Raw genomic sequence first — 17,785 nt, forward strand, 5'->3', positions numbered from 1 at the left:
TGTGAAAATTCTCGATTTTATTTTTTACATTTTTAACTTTATAATGCTATGACATATTGAAAAGTGTATGGATCAACATTATTTTTTTATGAGAAATAATATTTTTTAATAATCCCTTTTTCATTCGACATACTTTATCTTAATTAGGATATTAATAATGAACTAGCAGATCATGTAGCTTTTGGAATAATCCACCAATTTTTTAAAATTAAACACTATCTAAAGATTTGCATCGAAGCGTTTTTTTTTTATAGTGATTTTAATCACTGTCAGATATCATTATACTTGATCCATCTATGCCACGTCACCACTGTGCCGCGACCCCCCTGTGCTGGGTTTTTATTAATATAGTCAAGCATAACATAAAAAAATATTTGTTTTGTTTACATCATATCATCAGTCAATTATTTTGGGTATAGTAATTTAAATGTATTACATTATTGTTATACAATTTTTACTACTGCTATCGTCACGGCATTGGAGAATCTAAGATTTTTTTACGGCGGATTTAAGTTTGTAACCTTTGTTAAAAACATTGTTATGAAAATAACAATTTGTAACAGTAATTTAAAATCCCAGGAATTTCTTCAGCGTAACCCCAAATCAGCCGTTCTAGGTTCATAGATAAAAAAACCTTCTAAATTTTTAAGTTATTACTATAGTATAATTAAGTATTTAACTGAAACAAGTAAATAAGCGTTTGTTAGAGAAAATATAATTCAATAAGTACTAGTAAGTGTTAATAATTATGTAATTTTATTGTATGGTAAATATTAAGCTTAATGAAAAATATCCATTAAAAAATTCACTAATTGAATAGCTTTTGCTCTATAGGGAAATCAGCAATATTATTAGGGTAAATGATATGCATGACACGCACATAGTAAATAGGATAGTTGGAATGGAAAGAGAAAGTTCAACGTTGTCGAATAAAGCATTTAAACACATTATATAAGGTGTGTTTAAATGAAAAGTTGGCATTCAAGTTTTGAATTACAGAAATGAGTACCTAATTATGATTTTTTATAAATATATAGAACAACCATCTAAAGTTTCTTGGTTTTGTCATTTTTAAATTATAACCATTTTCCAACAAATAATGTATATAAATATAATAATCAAGTTAAATATTAAGATTTTTTTCGATTATAATTTAGATAACTAAGCTCAAATATATTAATATTTGTCATGATTTAGGATGTGTACCAAGTGAATTGGAGTTGAAAGAATTCGCAAAAGAGGTTGTAAATCCAAAATATCCAAAAATTATTAAAATTAATGTTTTTATGCGACATATGGAAATGCAGGTTCGAGCATTCAGGTAAATTGTGTTTGCTCTATTACATTTAAAATATAATAAATTGCAAGTGTTTGTATAAGTAAAAAGTGTAGATTGTCAGATATTGATTGTGTTTGTTTAACAGTAAAAGTATAATAATTCATCACGACTTAGGTATAGACCGGGTACGGCCATTGAACTTCTTCAAGCGTTTCAGTTATTGGACATGGACCGGAAAGGTTCACTTTCCATCGAAGAAATTGAAACTGCTTTAAAAGGCGGCGAATCGTTCGATGATGACGAAATAGCCTATGCTATCAAATCATCCTACGATCCTGATAATGAGTGTATATATTATGACACGTGGATCAACAAGTTACTGGTAATCAACTGAAAAGTTCCGCATTACTCGCAAACACTTTACTTATCTTTGATTAATACGTGTTCCGGTGTATAATTTAAGAAAGCTTTAAATTGACAATTCTGTTTGAAAAAGCCGGACAAAATCATTTGTTTATTTTTTTACGTAAATGAGATTTTTAACAACGAAATGAATGTCAGTATAGTATAATTTAATTTGTAAGAGTGATAAATGCGACAAATAAACTTGTTTTGCAGGGGGAAATGTACCACGCTTTGCTTTCTAACAATAATTATCACGAGAAATGCGATAAACGAGCGTTCAAGAGAAAAACTCCATTAAAACACGCAAACCCCTGTGACTGGGCTTCAAAAAAACACTGTTGCGTCTTAATCCTTGTCGCGACCTGACCGTGGCGCAACCAAAAATAAAAAAAAAAACAACATTCGACTCTTGCCATAAATTTTTTAGCTTTATTTCTCTTTTACTATTATTCACCCTGAGTAATTTGTGGAATGTTTTTATTTTCAAAAGTCCAGCAGTAGTCGGATGTTGGTCATTTGAACGTTATGTCCAACGGACATAACATTATGTCGTTGACCTTACGGGTACAATCGATTAAAATGGAGATGCCATGGTGAACATTTTTGCCGTTATTTCATATTATATAATGTAATGTATTTACTTGACAGGGCAAAACTAAAACGGACATATACGCATTAATACCAGTTGACAAATTAGACGAAAAGGATGCAGTATTAAAACAACTTTTGGGTCAAAATCAAAATAAATTGTGAACTAATCATATTCAACCGATAGATATTATAGAATTTAGTGTTAAAAATAAGAATAAATTAATTAATTTAATATTCTACGAATTATTAAAAATATATGTTTTTCATTCTACCTAAGCATAAACCAGGCGATTGAAACATATACTGTTAAATAATAGAATGTCTTTGTAAAACCAAAATAATTACTTGTGAATAAAATTCAATGAAATGCTTAACGGCTAATGCTATTTAAAATACACAACTGTTAGAATTGAATGAATAATTTTGCAATACCCTAGACTTCTTGAAGTACTGAAACTTTAAAACGTTTCTATTTAAGAATGTGTTGTTTATTTCTCGAAAACTTACAATATTTACTTTGCCTAAAATGGTCAAGTTATTCGCTGTGATACATAAAATTCTTGAAGACAGCAATTACCTAGTTTTGGAGCTATTGTCATTTATATTTTGATTTATTTTAAAATCTGGTCCAACGAAAGAGATAATATCTTATCATTATATTTACATCAAATTCACATTTCTATGATTTATACTTGATATATACGTTGTTAAGTAATTACTTTTGAAATCTTTAATATTAGTTTTGTATTTATGAATTTTTTTATTATATAAAATAAACATTTTTCACGTGTCGTAATCATCAATTTACTTGATAACTATCAAATAATAGCAGTGGTGGTTGGCAAGCAAAAAAATACTGTTTCTACTTTAAAACTAACATGAAACCAATATTTTTAATATAATACCCATGGAGAATGTATTAAAAACTTGGAGCTATTTTTTACCTCCTCTTTCACGTTTTTCGCTTGATATCAGCTGCCCGGACATGACTATGTTTTATTTATTGTTTTTTTTAACTTATTTATTAGGTTATTTTTCACCATAAAACTATCTATAAATTTTGACAAAATACAATTAAAATTTCAATTATTTTTCAATGAAAAAATAAATTAATGTACTCACATATCTAATATAAAGAAGTAAATAAAAATCTTGGGGACCATGTTCGTCAAAAAATTGTAGCTGCTGGTAAATCGTTTTCAAATAAAATAAAATAATCAAGCATGATAAAAATAACTGAGATAACATTTTTATTTAAGAATTAGAAGTATTTTTAAAATGTCGACCATGGTACTATTTGTAGTATTCTACTATTATAACGATATTTACAACACGAGCCAATGAAAGTAAATTTTAATCCTTTGGGGATATAAAGAGGTTTTATTTATTAATATTTTCACTGAATGTTTTGCTGAGAGGTAAAAGAAAATGTATTTACATTATGTACTTTATATTGTTTTTAAAAACTCATTTATCCACATCAAAATAGCCTTAATTGTAGTTTAATTAACGAAAAAAAAATTGTTTTATAATTTGACACATAATTTAAAAATAAATGCGTGTTCATTTCGTCATGTTCAATTTTAATAAGTAAAACAATTAATAAAAACGATCTCTTAGCATTAACTTGTATTCATTATGAATTATCTATTGGGATTAAATGAATAAAGAAATATAGAAATTTGAGTCTAAAAATTCAAAGAAACCAATGAAATATATCATCAATGCTTAATTGGAATGTGATATTTGAGTAAAATCCTAATGAGAAATACTACGAGAAATGGGAAAAGGATTACTTTGAGGTTCCTTTTTATATAATATGGATTAGTGAATAATTATTTTGATAAATGAATTACTTCAATTTATCTTATTCGTAATGATTTAGTGGAGTAATACATTCAAATAGTTTAAACAATATACTACTAACTAGATATACATACAATAATCATTGTGAATAATTAATCAAAGAGAGTTTGATGTCTTATGTCCTATTTATGACTTCTCGTATACTCCTAAGTTTACACATATTTTAGTATAATATGACATACTATACCTTTACATATATTATTATGTTTAAAGGGATTGGCAATAGGTGGCCCGAGGTCCAAATCTTGCCCTTAAAGAGTAATAAAATTGAGCCGTCAAAAATATTTAATACCAGTTTTTAACATTTTGTATTTTCATTATTATCTCCGTATATACAAAGAAACTTGTCTCATTTTCCGCTTGTAAGTGTACTTGATTTACTTATCGAATATCGGAGAATACCAAATTCTAATAAACTGGCATATTTTTATGTATTGAGAATATATTTGTTATTTTATTTTTGTTTGTTTTTGGAAATAGTTTTTTTTAATCATCTGTTTTACAAATTAATTGCCTACCCCTATATTTTAAAAATAAAAATGAAGAGTTAATTTAACCAATTATAAATATTGTTTCGCATAGGATTATCTGTTATACTTATGGGCATCAAATAAAATACTAAGCGATATAATATCAATTTAAAAAATAATTGCAATAATTAAGAAAAATAATGTAAATATATGATATGACATGGTCATATGTATGTATTACACATTTTTTTTACCTTAATAAATTATAATATCGCATATTTTAAAGTAAGTAAATTTTAATGAGAAGCTCTAACAGTTGTATGTTCGAGAATCAATATATGCGTTTGTTAGAATTTAGTAAAATGCACTCACGTTCTTATATTAAAATATCAAAAAAAGCATATTATGCTTTTGTTGACATGTATATTTATTTATAGAAACATATATATTTGTTCGAACACATAATATTCGAAGGTTATTATTCTCTTGTCTCATATTATTATACTTATCTTAATTATAGATTTAATTATAGATATGGTATATTCAAATCGCGCTGAAAACAGGATGAAATAATATCTTAATATATTTTATTTAAAAATTTCTATAAATACTTATGTAATTATTAGGTTTTGCCTAGCTTAGACTAGCTGTTGCTTGCTTCATTAAGGTAGTACAGATAGCCGGGTGGAGTATTCGGAAAAAATTGTTTTGGAGACAAAGTACTTTATAAAAGTGAATGGATTATTATAAATTTACATATCAATTCAAAACGGTCTTTAATTTGATACGCGTAAAAAATATCAAACTACCAAATAAAATACACGAGTTTGTAATCATAAAAATGCAAAAATTTTAAGAAGTTATAGAAGTGCAAAAAAAAACAAAAATGTTATGAAGCTAAAACATGCAAACAATAAGAAAAACAAAAATATTATGAAGCCAATGAAATGAAAACAAAAAAAATACATTGTGAGATCAAAGAAATGTATAATCATATGAAACCATAAAAATGCGAAAAACAAAAATATGGCGAAGCCAAAGAAATGTAAAACATCATAAAGCAATAAAAATGAGTAAAACAAAAATATGAAACCATAAAAGTATGAATTTAAGAAGCCATAGAAGTGCAAAAACTAAAAATACTACGAAGCTATAGACATGAAGAATTATTATGAAGCCATAAAATTAGGTAAACGTTAAGTAATAATAGAAATGCAAAACATTAAGAAGCCATAGAAATGCTGAATATCAATATATTGTTTTGAATTATATAATTATGTAATAATTTAGTATATACACATTTTTTTTAGAAAACGTATTTTATGAAGTAAAACTATACGGTTACTACATGCAAGTTAATAATTCTAATAAATTATACAAAGCAATGTGTTATACGGTATTATAGTTGTTTTACACTGAGTAATTTATTTCTTTGGATATATTCAACAAGTTATTTTTATTTAATGCGTGCTTAATGTTTATTTTTAACATAAAGTAATATTAAAATTAAAATCAGGTACCTAATCACAAGCGTTAAAATAAAAAATAAGATTTATTTTTATATAAAAATGCATGTGATATATTTCTGTGAGAAGTTGTAAATTTAAACATAGTAAAATAATTGGAATCTGACCAAAATTATGACATTTAAGAATTAAGAATATAAACTGCGGCTAAACTTTGGAATTTTGATTAGGTGACATAAAACGTTTTAGCGTTTTAATGTTGAAATATTTATGGTAAAATTAAAATAAGGTTGATGTTGAATAATAAGTGTTTACTGTATTTTAAAATTACTCAACCAATAATAATATTATTATTGATTAATTTGTTTAAAGTAAGGTTACAGCGTATTTCACTTGGTTAAATTCTGTACACAGCTATATGTATAATATAGGTATACATAAATATATACCTATATTTTGAATTACACAATGATTATGCTCCATTGGTATGTTTTTTATTACTACTTTAGAAGTAGATGTAAGGTTTAATAAATATATAAATAAAGTAATTTACCAGGGGTCTTAAAAGTTTTTAGGATTTTGCCGCTGTAGATAATTGCAGCAACATAATTTCGTTCTCAACACTAAGCTTCCCTCCCCTATTATCCTTACAGATTTACATTTTATGTAAAAATATCACCAAAAGCTACAAAACAAATTATTTTGGTATTAATCTCTTTATGATAACTCTCCCGTTCAAAAATCGTTAGTTCAAAACTGATTCCAGTTTGATGTTATTTATGCTCAAATATTTTATAAAATTCAATTTATATTGTTATCAAATTTAAAATATTAATAAATAGGTAAGTTCAAATTATCTTAATTTATTGTACACAATAAAAGTTTCAATTTTATTCAGCAATTATGACTCAATTTTATAAACTTTGTTTTAGAAATAGAGAGTAAAAAAATATTATAAAAATAGATGATTAAAATATTGCACGAAAGTGTAATAACATTTGAACATTTTTTAGTATATAATTTTGATAAATGATAATGTTAAATAAATTATGAATGGCACGTATCAGTTTAAATACTTCAGGTATAATAAGACAAATCATAACTCAAAAGTGTTTCGATTACATAAAAAATCCGAAGCACACAAGGTCTGTTAAATTTATATTGCCGAAAGAAAAATAATAGATAATTATTTTACAAAATTACGTGTGTGAACTACAGCTCATTGGTTAGTGCTAATTAATTTTTGTGGGGGAAAAATGATCCCGAAGAAAACTTGTAACCTCACTTTGTATGATACGCTGGATACATACTAAATGGATTCGTTAATAACAACGAAACTTGCCAGGTGTAATTTATCATTGTCAAAACTTTGACTTGGTTAAAAAATTATCTATTATGTTTTCGATTAAATACTTGATTCATTTAAAAGCGGATTTGAAAATAAACTAAATTTTTAGAATTTAAATTCTTTGACTAATATAAGTAATTTTAATTAAATTTTATTTCGTATTATTTTCGGCACTTGGATTTAAATTCCTTTTGATACAATTGAATATTTCAAAAATTGTAGTTGGGTATGTTAAACGGTATTAAACGATAAAAATTCGCTTATGAAGTCAAGATAGTTAGGATACTCGTAATATACACTCAATGACACGCTGAAAAGACCAAAGAAATAATCATAACTTCTTTAACCGTAAACGAGTATGAACCGCAACAAATGAATGACAACAATACTCATATATAATTATTGTGTTTATCCTGAATATATTCAATTGATTTTTTCGATAACTCAAGACATTCAGTAGAAATTATAAGTCTCTCAAATGGCACTTGAAATTACTTTTAACCTTTAGACGAAAATATTATTGATTTATTTTGAGTGAACTGTTTTTTCAAGTAGTCAAAGTTAGTTATAAATCTGAAAAAGTTATTTTACGATTAACGGACTTTATTAAAAAACAATACACTGAAGCGGCGGCTTTTTAAACTCATTTAAATGTCACTAGATAAAAATATTAAGGTACGCATATGATTTACCGTAAAAGCTTACACTATCAACAAGTTCAGTAAAAATAGAATAATGTGGAATTTGTAAAAGAATTAGAGCATGAGATTGAGAAGGCGTTTAAAATAGGCAACTTAATTTACGTGACGTCAAATATTCGCTCGAGCGACCTCACGCAATACTCCCCCGTAAGAACGAAAAACAGTACTAGGAATTCAGAAGGTGTTTACTATTTTACCGGCGTTAGCTGTGGTAGCTGAGTGAAAATTTTTGAATATGGTACCAGGGACTCAGAAGTAGTTCATTATTTTTGTGACAATTACCGCCACGCCGGTAGCGTTGGCTAGGCGCAATTGAGTGTCGTGCATTTCACGTCGAAACCGATACTCAAGCAGCGCAATGATATGGTGGCTACGTCCCTGTTGTCCCGTCACGTATTATTTTTTCTATATTCTATGATACTAATAAATATCTATCGTTATCGGTACATGATTATGTTAACGTACTTAATATTTCACATTTGCATTAGGTTTAATAAAACTAATAATTATTATGACATTATTTTACAGCGGCAAGTATCAATTTTAGATAACTATACATAATGTTAACTTGAGCGCAATATAGCAACAAAAAGATCATTAAAGATTATTAAATAAGTGGTTGTTATATAAAAGCAGTAAATAAGGTAGATTGTTATTTCTTCGATAAATAAATCTCAGCTTAGTCTTTAGATATTTTTTATCATTTTTGCAATGTTGCAAAAATTAAATAACTTAATTGCTAATCATTTTGGAGAGTGTTTTTTCTTCGAGTTGCGTTTTATAGTTATCAATAAAGTTGTTTGCGCAGTTTATTTTAATCTAATATCACAAAATAAATTGTAATACAGTAAATTATATTTATCGATATAATTTGAGCGAAATTGAGTTATAAAATATAAACAAATAAATGTTAGGTATAATATCCACGTTTTATTTTATAACCTCTTTATTTTATTAGTTAACAAAGCAATTGTAAAACTACTGTTTTTCTTCTTTGTTCACTAAATCATATTTGTTTGATATTGTTAATAAGCCCAAAAGTTTAATAAAAGTTGTTGTTCTAAATTTATCAAAGTCTTATCTATGAAGAAACATTTCTAAGTTTACTTCAACGTCTAATAAACTCCTATTAAAAAGATATCTAAATAATTGAATACAAGGATTACTTGTATTAGTTGAATACAATGCTTTACGCATTGTTAATTAGAAGGAAACCTTCGTTGCTATCCATTCACTCCAGTTACTCTACATTTATTCTACGGGTATATATTCTCTTTGAATGTCTTTTGCAAATTGAATTTTTGTTATAAACCAACGTACTTGAAATCATACTTCAATAAAATTATTTTTTTTTGGTGGATTCTCGTTCTATATGAATAATACAAAAGTCAATATCATGTCGTGAATAATAAATGTCGTGTTATTATGGCCGTTAGAAGTTTTTTTTTTCAATTAACAGTAGATTTCGAATCAATGTTTAGTTTTTAAATGAAATTTATGACATTGGTAAAAAAATATGAGTTATTTATTCGCATTTGTCACATACGTTGAACGAGAGAAGTAATAATTATGATAAAATGTTCAGATGATCATCAATCACTATTCAACGAAATAGATTTATTATATCCTATAATTTTCAATGTCAATATTAGATTTAATATTGTTCCCTTTTTTTTTTCTTCTCATTTTTGCTCTCTGGAAAATAACAGGAAAAAATAAACACCTTTTAAACTATTTACTTTTTTTTTACAGTTACCAAAACTCACACGCAGATCAGATTTGTTACTTAAAGTGTTTTACTTTGTGTATCATTCACCTTGTAATACATGAGCTCGCAAAAACAAATAAATAACTAAATGTTATAACAAGACAAATGTGTTCTATCACTTTACGTGCTTTTCAACCTTAACCAGCATTAGTGTTGTATATTTCGATGGCGATAATGTCAAGCAAAGGTAATTCTAACTTGTCAAATATATATAACGAATATGTCAGTACGCGTTTGTAACTATCCATGTCAAAATTACAGTTTAGAAAATCCATTTTGCCGTTCATTGTACGCAGTGATGCGTCGTATTAGAAGTAATGATAAAACTGATATTTTCAAATCGATTTTTATCAATCAAAACATTTACACTCCTTATTACCATTCGTTTTCGGGATGACTGGTCATCCTAATGAATGACAATTGTAAGTCGCAGTATTAACTCGAGGAATATTTCGGTCATAAATATTTCATTAGATAAATTATAAATTGAATGAGACGAAAAATCGAGAATAACTTTCCGAGCTACTCGACTTTCGATAAACAAGACTAAGTAGACAATTATGCTGAACAGTTTATAATTAGCGACAAGAAATTCTAAGAAAAAAAATCTCAGTATACATATTTTAAGAGAAAGTAAAAGTTTAACAAAGTTTTGCCGAAGATTATTTGTCAGTGTTATCGTTTTATACGACAACCCTGTAAATATTTATTTTTTATCCACTTATTCAATTATTTTGTTTTTCATTGCGTGCGCATATCACCTCTGGGCGTTTACAACGTATTGGTTTCCAAAACAAATTTATATGAAATGCGTTTTTTCTATTTGAAGTAGTGGTTGTATAATTTCTAACGCGTTACTTGTACTGATCAATAATTTCGAGACGGCTGATGAACATATTGGCCAAGTGATTCGAATGTCAAATATGATTACCCGAAATGGCAACCAGCGATTGGCTGCGATGGCGAGGCGACGACGGGGAACTTCCTTGACCGGCGCCGGTTTGGTAGACTTCTTGTGGTTTTATGGTGGCAGCCATTAGCGCCGAGGTAAGGCACACGACGTGCATTTTACAGCGCGACTTTCGAGAATGACGTTAAGAAACGCGTATAATCGTTTATGAGTACTGCGATTAAAACGCCGAGAATTATGTGTGGCATTCCCAGACTCCGGCGGAAAGTTAAAAATAAAACAATAAAATGGGAGGCGATATTATGTGTCGGAGACAGTTAATGTTTTATAGCGCACACGCAAAAAAATAACGTTGCCCGACCTAATGGATCGTACACGGACACAATAGAATAACATCATATACTGTGTTTGTCCGGACTCGTAATTTACACTTACTTAGACGCAACTGGGGTGTATTTTCTTCAAGTAAAAGTCACTGGACCAGATGAAATAACGTGTCGAGTATAGCCGAAAATTGCACTGAGAACGAAAATATTTCTAATACTTATTAGTAACTTATTTAAACATTGAAGTCATCGCGACGTTGTAAGTGTGCGCCGAGTGTTGTCAGATTGGAAGTAACTGACTAACATATTTCATTTGGTCCAAAGACAAATTCGATTTGAATTTATTCAAATTCGTCAATTATTATTCGCGCTTCATAAAAGAATCTTTAGTGTAAAAGAAAATAAATAAATTTCTAACGACTTTGAGAAACACCTTTGGGTCATTAAAAAGCCACTAAGTATTTATTTATGCTAAATTAGAATTTCTTTGGAAATTCAAAGCAGTTCACGCGAATAAATTATTATTTGTTGTGTTTTATTTAGGTAAATTGTAAAAACTAACAACTAGTTATTTTTTGCAGGTATTATGATAATTACCAATTCCGTTCTATACATTACGATTCTTATTAATTAGAAGAAGAATTTATTAAAAGTAAAATTTCTATTCAGCACGGTAATCTTGCAGTTAACGAATTTTAATTCAATATATTTGTGTTTTACACGTTTAAAATTATAATATCAACACTGTACGCTCCAGTGAATTTTTTTTGTTCTAGTGATTTCATTCGTTGCTAAACGAATTGCTAAAACTATTTTTGATAAAGTGGTACTTGTACAATAAAGCGTATAAGCATCGCGGTTATAGCCACGTGCTATTTGATAATTATTCAGCGAAGAAAATTGGAAATGAAATACTGAATAATTCGATTTTTTTTTAATCTTAATAACACTTAAGCAATAGAGAGTTAAATTGTAAATATCTTATATCCAGTTAGATAATTATTTGTTTTCTGTTTTTGATAACAATTAAAAAGTTCCGTTTAGTTCTGAGTTTTATAGTTTTTAGCACTTTTATATTTTTTTATTAATGTTGACAATTTGGCAAAAAAACTCAATAATGAACTTTTAGTCTAAATATATAAATGATAAATTCATAGTTTGCATAGAAAATAAAAATCTATAAAAAAAGTGTATTAAACAAACATATATTTTTCAGATAATATATATTGTTTATTCATGACGAAGTCTAAGTAGACAAATGGAGACCGGTTCTGTTGTAACACTATTTATAACAATATCTCAACAAATTATGTCTCGAACAATTTTTTTTAAACAATAGATAGATAATATTGTTTTTTTTTTGTAACATACTTTTAAGCTCTAAACAAATATACAGGGTGATTTTTTTATCATAACCCACTCAATTACTTGCAGAATAATAATAATTTAAACATTTTTTTTTTTTATTATCTTTAGTTACACATTATTCTTGAATTTTTAACTATGTAATACTTTTTAAGTTCATCCCTTATGCCTTGGAGGGGGGTCAACTTTGTTTTTTTAAATGGTAACACATATTTTTAATTTAATAAAATGTTTGAGTTTTTAATTTAATAGTAAATGGCATTTGAATTTTTAATATAACTTTATTAGCTTATTAGATATAAACATTTAAAGTTTCAAAATTTTGAGTTAATATACATGTATAATACACATGGGATTGTAAATACAGGTAGCTAATTGGATTTTTATGACATTGCTGTCTCAGTCACGGATTGTTTATTATCAATTATGATTATCAATAGATATACTTTCTGTATTGTCAGTTAGTGTATTTATAAACTCATAACAATGTGCCTTACTACAATTGATAATAACAATGCTGTGTACCTGCTAATATCGATGTTATAAAAAACCAATTAGCTACCTGTATTTGTAATCCCTTGTGTATTATACCTGTATATTAATTCAAAAATTTGAAACTTTAAATGATTATATCTAATAAACGAATTAAGTTATATTAAAAATTCAAATGCCATTTACTATTAAATTAAAAACTCAAACATTTTATTAAATTAAAAATATGTGTTACCATTTAAAAAAACAAAGTTGACCCCCTTCCAAGGCATAAGGGATGAACTTAAAAAGTATTACATAGTTAAAAATTCAAGAATAATGTGTAACTAAAGATAATAAAAAAAAAAAATGTTTAAATTATTATTATTCTGCAAGTAATTGAGTGGGTTATGATAAAAAAATCACCCTGTATATTGGTTATATTAATTATTATATATACTTTATTTTTTGAGTTGTTGTAGTTCAGATCTAAGGGTCGAAATTATCAAAATATTTAAACATATAACATCTCAGTATGATGTATAATAATAATTAATTATCACTCTAGTACATTTTAAGTAACAATATTAAACTCAAACCAAAAAAAAAACACTAGTATCACTTTAAGTTTTAAGTTACCTTAAGAACCTTCGCTCACTCAAAAATAAATATAATTTTTAAATTAAAAAGATTAAAGTTCTACAATCATATAATAATTATTTTAATATATTATATTAAAGAAATATCATAAAATTATATATCTTGTTAAGTAAGGAAACGGATTTCTATTGTTCTCATTGTTTATAACTTACTTCTTATTTACTGAATATTCTGTATGTATCTATATAATAATGTGTAACCTATTGAACATTATTTCAAATAATATCGGCACTAGGTTTTGGGAGACACGGGGTAAATCGGGACTTTGGACCCCTGTGTCATGGGCATATGGGGGGTTTCTACAGAGCCAAAAAACATTTTTAATATTAAGTGAAAAACCAAATATATGACAATAGGCACTTCAATAATGATAGAAAGACCCAGTTAACAAAATAATTTGTGATATTTATAAAAACTTTTATAAAATATTTATTAAAAATATTTCGAATAGTAAATACATGTACTAACCAAGTACTCAGTAAAAATTGCGTAAAAAAATGCTTACAAATCGAGTACCGGGTAAAAGCATAGTCTAAAAAAAAAAAAAAAGAGTACTCGGCAAATACTCGGAGATGGGTACTCGGTAATCACTAATATTTTTTACTTATGAATATAATGACATCTATTAGAACTTTATAGAAACATTTTAAAAATACCCAAGTTACATCTTACCCCTATTAAAATTTAACCCTACAATACTAAAACTAAGATGTCGAAAATAATTGTAAAATATTTATTCTACTTGTATTGTTAAAAAACTTCTATTGTTAAGTTTTACTATTTAAAAAAATCAATTTCATTTACCAATTTTACTACGAGTTAATTTATTAGACTAAATTCCTAGACATAAACATTTGTATAATATTGTTGTATTTGCATTTGACGGTTTGTCGTTCTCTTTGAAAAGAAACTGACAGTTTAAAAATGAAAATTGACACAAGATACAGTCTGTTACATGTTACAACAGCTGTCTTACTTTGTTAGTAAATTGCTCACATCATAACATTGCCTCTGGCACTTCGTATAAACTCATTTTGTTAGTCAAAATTTCTTTCCCTATATTAAACTTTAGTAAAATAATGGTTCGTTTACATTTTTCTCTTGTTAATACATTTTTAATTTTAAGAAATAACTCGCTAAGACTTTTAAATACAAGTTAGTACTTGAAAGATACTAAGACAGTATTGTGTTGGAGGTATTGAATGTTTAGGATACTAAAGTTTTTGAATTGGCTCCAATCGATACGGCTACCTTTATAATGATTCCTAGTCAGTTAGACACTAATACATCAGACGGCGTAAAGAGTCAAATTAATATCAGTGTTTAATTTGCAGAGTGAAATTTATAAAATACGTAATCAACATGAAAAAATTATTTAAAATGTATTCACAGAATACATTTTAAATAATAACATTTTTTTGATTTTAATATTTTACTTAATACAATACATCAAAATATAAATAAGTGTTATTTTTGTGAAGTTTTAATAAACACGAATGAAATATATTAGGCCAAATAGAGTTTTAAAGATTTTGACGTTACAAAAAAAAGAATAGTTTTAATAAAGTCTATCGTAGAGGAATTAATTTATTTTACTTGATGAACTAAAAACAATGCAAAAACCAAATATATGTCTTTTTTCATCAAACGTTTAATTAAGAGTTTCATTGTGTCAAATTTAACACTATTTTTTTTCTAAGATGATGAAATATGTTTCTCCGTAAAACTACAAACAAACTCAAGTTAATAGGAATGAATTTGAAGTGACATAAGAAAACAGTAAATATTTGTTTTAATTGCATTATAACGAGCTGACGAGCTCATTCTATTGTAACATTTTAAATTGACAGCGATACGATTTAAATAAATTATTCTAAAATGTTTCTTCTTTTCCGTTAAAACGAAAACCATAAACTCTGTTTGGATATTTTTCGCACGTATTAAACCTCTAAACAAAGGCTTTTTGTTTGATTTAGAAATTGTTAAATGAACCAAATCATTTTTGTCAATTTGACTTAACAGCCTTAATATTTAGCTTCTCGATGTATCGATGTTTTGACCTAATAAGCATAAAAGTATGATGTAACATAACACGGAATAGTATTAAAGTTAAAAATATTTCAGGTTTATCTGACTTATTGATTGTTGATACTATTTTAACTTGACAAGCAAACCCCGTTTGAACTCAAATGAAATTACAAAACACTATAGTATTAAAATGTTAAAAAAATAAATATTTAATCAAATTTTCTTTAAATGTAAACGTTTTGAATTGAAAAATAGTCAAAAACAAAAAAACTAAACATCTCTTAATTATTTGCTTACAACAAATAGCCTTTCTTCCACACTTAAGCGTGTTTCGTTTAATAATCTGAACCTAAAATCTCACATAGTGCAGTGGATGCTATTTTAAATTTTTTTCAACAAATACTTAGTCTTGCTTTTTGTTTTGGCTTAAAGCCAAACATTCGGGTACATGTTTATAAAAGTTGCAATTTGTATAATTTTAATTATCGTAGGAAATTAAGTGATGAAGTTTACTTCGCTTACGTGAGTGGGATTCATTAACATTTAATTAAATTATATTCCCGATTTATGCTCTATTTATAAATTACTTAGCTTAAAACTCAAGTTTTATCTGTTTTGTATTTTTATTTTTTGATATGTACGAAAAAGAAAATAATTCGTCGCTGATTGTTGTAGATTTCAATAAAGGATCTGGAGCTTAACTCAGTGTTTTCAATCATTGGTCTTAATTCTTACGTGACATAACGAGGCAAACCTGGATCAATCATAAATGATGTGTGTTCTGTTTAATTAGAAATTTATCACCTCATAAGATACGGTATGATCTTCTCATACCAATTGTCTGAAACAGGGCTGTTATTATATGCCTATATAATTAGTAACATGTATAACATTATTAGAAAAAATTTTACTCTGTATGCAAACTGTTTACATTTTGTATTTTTAACTGTTTTATTTTTCACCTACCTTTACAATTAACTAGTAAATTTCACATTAAATAAGTATAACAGAAAACGGCGTGTAAAATGATTGTTATGATAAAGTAAAAATATGACATTTTAATATTTAAACGAGACTACTTGTTTAACATAATCATTATACTATCCTCCGTTATATACATTTCATGCATTTATTATGTTAAACAGTTAATTTTTAGTTATATAATAAAATATATTTATAGAGTTTGTTAAGTCATGTAGTTATTGAAAACGTTTCAAATAATAATTTACGTAGTGTCTACATTTTAATTAACAACAAAATGTTTACTAACAGTAAACATATTATTTACTGTCTTCGAAACTTTGATTAGAAATCAAATTAATTTTTATTTATATAAAATAAAATATGTTTAAACCAAATGTTAATTTATTTTTTGTCAATATTTAAAAGTTACCATTAATTTAATTGCAAATTATAATTATATAAGTAACGTATAACGACGTATCAACCAAATATTTGCCAATGCCTCGTTTATAATTATAGCTGTATAAAGATACTAAATAAAGTATTGTGTAGGAGAATAAAAAATATACTTTGAATATTTTCCATAATATTTTTAATAATAAAATTATTTCTTACGAATAAAAGAATAAGTCTTAAGAAGTTTTATTCTTAGATTTTTTGAATTTTTTTTTTATCAAAATAATGTCATCGTGTATAGAACTTTGTAGTAGTTGTGTGTTATATTACATAAAGTCAAACGTGACTGACATAATGATCCCTAACTTTTTTTACCGTCACTTGAATTCTTATAATAAACTTTAATATCGATTCATTAAACCTGCCCACACATTTATTAATTTATAAATAGAGAACATTGTCAGTGTAATATTATTGTAAATAATAAAAATATTTTGCATTTTTCATCTCAAATGTTATATAATATTTCATAATTATATGAACAAAGGTTGTTCACAATTAAATCAAGAAAATTACAATTTTTATGTTTTGTTCAAAATTACATCATATAAACATACTTGTTTTTGGTCTGTTTCGTTGTAAATGTACATAGAGAGCTTGTATGAGATGTCATTTTCAATCTGCAATAAAAAATATATATTTACTACTCATATTTGTTGTAATAAGATGTAATTTTATTTGTTTTTACATTAAACAGTATTGTATTAGTGTG

At 26.5% G+C, this 17,785-nt stretch overlaps 2 protein-coding genes across 8 annotated transcripts in view; one reads left to right on the forward strand and one right to left on the reverse strand.

The window, feature by feature from the left end:
• The window catches only part of LOC126897018 (dynein regulatory complex protein 8-like), a 5,525-nt gene extending 2,878 nt beyond the window's left edge, over nucleotides 1-2,647 (forward strand). Inside the window, exons 3-5 of the mRNA XM_050670358.1 lie at nucleotides 1,198-1,321; nucleotides 1,454-1,661; nucleotides 2,333-2,647. Coding sequence (XP_050526315.1) covers nucleotides 1,198-1,321; nucleotides 1,454-1,661; nucleotides 2,333-2,437 — 437 coding nt within the window. The 3' untranslated portion in view covers nucleotides 2,438-2,647. The remainder of the gene's footprint in view (nucleotides 1-1,197; nucleotides 1,322-1,453; nucleotides 1,662-2,332) is intronic.
• The window catches only part of LOC126896987 (adenylyl cyclase 78C-like), a 59,295-nt gene that overhangs the window by 29,165 nt on the left and 12,345 nt on the right, over nucleotides 1-17,785 (reverse strand). For all 7 annotated transcript variants that reach the window (XM_050670291.1, XM_050670290.1, XM_050670289.1 and 4 more), the window contains one exon: nucleotides 17,631-17,693. In XM_050670291.1, the coding sequence (XP_050526248.1) occupies nucleotides 17,631-17,686 (56 nt within the window). In that variant the 5' untranslated portion in view covers nucleotides 17,687-17,693. The remainder of the gene's footprint in view (nucleotides 1-17,630; nucleotides 17,694-17,785) is intronic.

Source organism: Daktulosphaira vitifoliae, unplaced genomic scaffold, assembly GCF_025091365.1.
Source record: "Daktulosphaira vitifoliae isolate Bord-2020 unplaced genomic scaffold, ASM2509136v1 Scaffold_1, whole genome shotgun sequence".
Lineage (NCBI taxonomy): Eukaryota > Metazoa > Arthropoda > Insecta > Hemiptera > Phylloxeridae > Daktulosphaira > Daktulosphaira vitifoliae.